Raw genomic sequence first — 2246 nt, forward strand, 5'->3', positions numbered from 1 at the left:
AGGTACAAGTGACGATAGTGGTAGAGCATCTGAACAATTGCATGGCCCTGGTATACCTAGGGATTGCCAGGACGCAGACAGTTCCAGGGACCACCTCAGCGATGTAAGTATTATTTTGTATTATTGTGTACATAAGTTGAATATACAATTATACAATCAAAGTTCATAATAATTTTATATAAGATTTTGCGATGTTTATTTTTTGTAATTGAATAAAATTATTATTTGATGAATCAATTCTCATCCTTGTGTAATTTTCATTGATTTTATAGGCTAGCAGTCATTGCAGTTCGGGTAAAGGTTATATCGTAAGTATTAAAAACAAAATTTAAATTTCATTTCTAACTTGCTCGAAACTATCATAAAACTACTTTATTTTTTATTCTCTTATTATAGTGTGATAGTGAAGGAGAAGACGATAAGGTAAGTAATAATATCACAAAAAATATATAGTAAAAAGTAGAAAATCATTTAATAAAAATCATTATTTTAGGGCTCGGATGCTGAATCGATACTCTTTGAATCTTCTACCCCACCACCCCTTGCACGTAAATGTATGTAATATTTAAGCCAATATTTTTTTTGTTAATTGTATTTTTTTTTTGTTGTTTTTTTAAGTATTCATGTGAAATCAACTCTTATCTTATATTGTAGACGAATTGCCATCATCTTCACCACACGTTTTGCCTCCAGCAAACGGAGCAGGAGGTTCACCTCCAGACACGGGTGGACAAATTTCAAATCCAGCAACGGATGCTCCGGCACCTATACCACCTCCTGTGCCTGCGTCTGCACCAGTTCCAACAGCGCCAAGTCCTCCCAGTCCTACTCTACCCCCTCACATATCCCAACCACCTGTAAGTAAATATTTGCTATTTACTATTTCTATGAATTTTACTATGAATAATAAACATCCGATTAAATATTTTCAGATGACTAGTCCATTGGCAGCAAATCCACGTGCAATAGCTCCGCAACAGCGGCCAGCTTCCCCTGCTCTGCCACCTCCTTCTTTGTCCCAACCTCATACTACAATACCTGCACTACATCCACCCAATGTACCCCTTGTTTCGTCAAGTCATACAACTAGTCCTGCAGTAGCCAGCTTAGGCGTTACCCCAGCGGCACCATCAAACGGAGCTACAACTACTAGCTATCCACCGTCGATACCCATGGCTGCTTATCCTCAAACCCAACCATCTTATCCACCTCTTTATACACCATATACTGCTTTAAATCACAGTCCATACCTTCCACCTGCAGTTCCATCTCCCTCCCATTCTGCTTCTTCACGAGCAGAAGTGGTAAGTTGTATATGCTACTACATAATATGGAGTTGAAAAATTTATTTGCATTTTATACATAAATATTATTATGTATAAAAACATTTTGGTAATAGTTAAATTACATGCTAACTTTAATAATCTTCATTTTTAGAGAGGAAGTAGAGCTTCCCCATGTACTAATATAAGTAAACAACAACCTATAGGGAATAATACCACAAATCATAATACTCCTCTGAGCGCTGCCACTACGACATGTGTATCTACAATAACTAATACAGTTACTACAGCAAATACCATTGCTCACAGAGATATGGTAGCTTGTAGTTTAACTGGAAGAAACAATAATTCGCCTCGTGGGCATAGTCCGAGTCGAGAAAGAGATAGTTATAGGTATAATCTTGTGATCATAAATATTTTTATTGTTTGTTGTAATAAAAGTTTTATAATAATGTTACTTATTATAGCAGTAATGTCAGTAGCCTAAGTCGAGGTAGCATAACGCCTGTAAGTGTGCCAAACACATCTTCTCCAGCCAATTCTAGTCTACCTGCATATACCAAACCACAAGGATGGATCGGGTATGGATAAAATCATAATTTGTTAAACAATTTCTTCATATTTTATTTACATATTTTCATATATAATTTACAGTAGCAGCACAACTTCACAATTGTCTCCAGCAACAGCAACGTCAGTTCCAAGGCCAACTCCTCCACCAGTACCACTTGGCATGCACACGTTTCCGCCGCCAATGTTTGCAGCACCCTTACCACCTCCTGTGTCTAGTTCCAGTCCACATACGTCACTGCCTTCATTACCACCGCCAACGACTAATCCTAATCCATTCTCTGCCGAGTCACTTTTTCAAACAAGTAAGTTTATAAACTATTTTTCAATTTTGTTTGGGATTCGAGTAACAAAGAGAGAGAGAGAAAGAGAGAGAGAGAGAGAGAGAGAGAG

General features: G+C 37.4%; 1 protein-coding gene across 1 annotated transcript in view; it reads left to right on the forward strand.

The window, feature by feature from the left end:
* The window catches only part of LOC102677750 (autism susceptibility gene 2 protein-like), a gene marked incomplete at its 5' end in the record, with an annotated part of 5685 nt that overhangs the window by 539 nt on the left and 2900 nt on the right, over positions 1-2246 (forward strand). The window contains 9 exons of the mRNA XM_031509767.1: positions 1-103; positions 273-308; positions 397-423; positions 494-554; positions 655-857; positions 933-1304; positions 1438-1676; positions 1751-1864; positions 1938-2158. Coding sequence (XP_031365627.1) covers positions 1-103; positions 273-308; positions 397-423; positions 494-554; positions 655-857; positions 933-1304; positions 1438-1676; positions 1751-1864; positions 1938-2158 — 1376 coding nt within the window. The remainder of the gene's footprint in view (positions 104-272; positions 309-396; positions 424-493; positions 555-654; positions 858-932; positions 1305-1437; positions 1677-1750; positions 1865-1937; positions 2159-2246) is intronic.

The sequence above is a fragment of the Apis dorsata genome, unplaced genomic scaffold (assembly GCF_000469605.1).
Source record: "Apis dorsata unplaced genomic scaffold, Apis dorsata 1.3 scaffold_174, whole genome shotgun sequence".
Classification (NCBI taxonomy): Eukaryota; Metazoa; Arthropoda; class Insecta; order Hymenoptera; family Apidae; genus Apis; species Apis dorsata.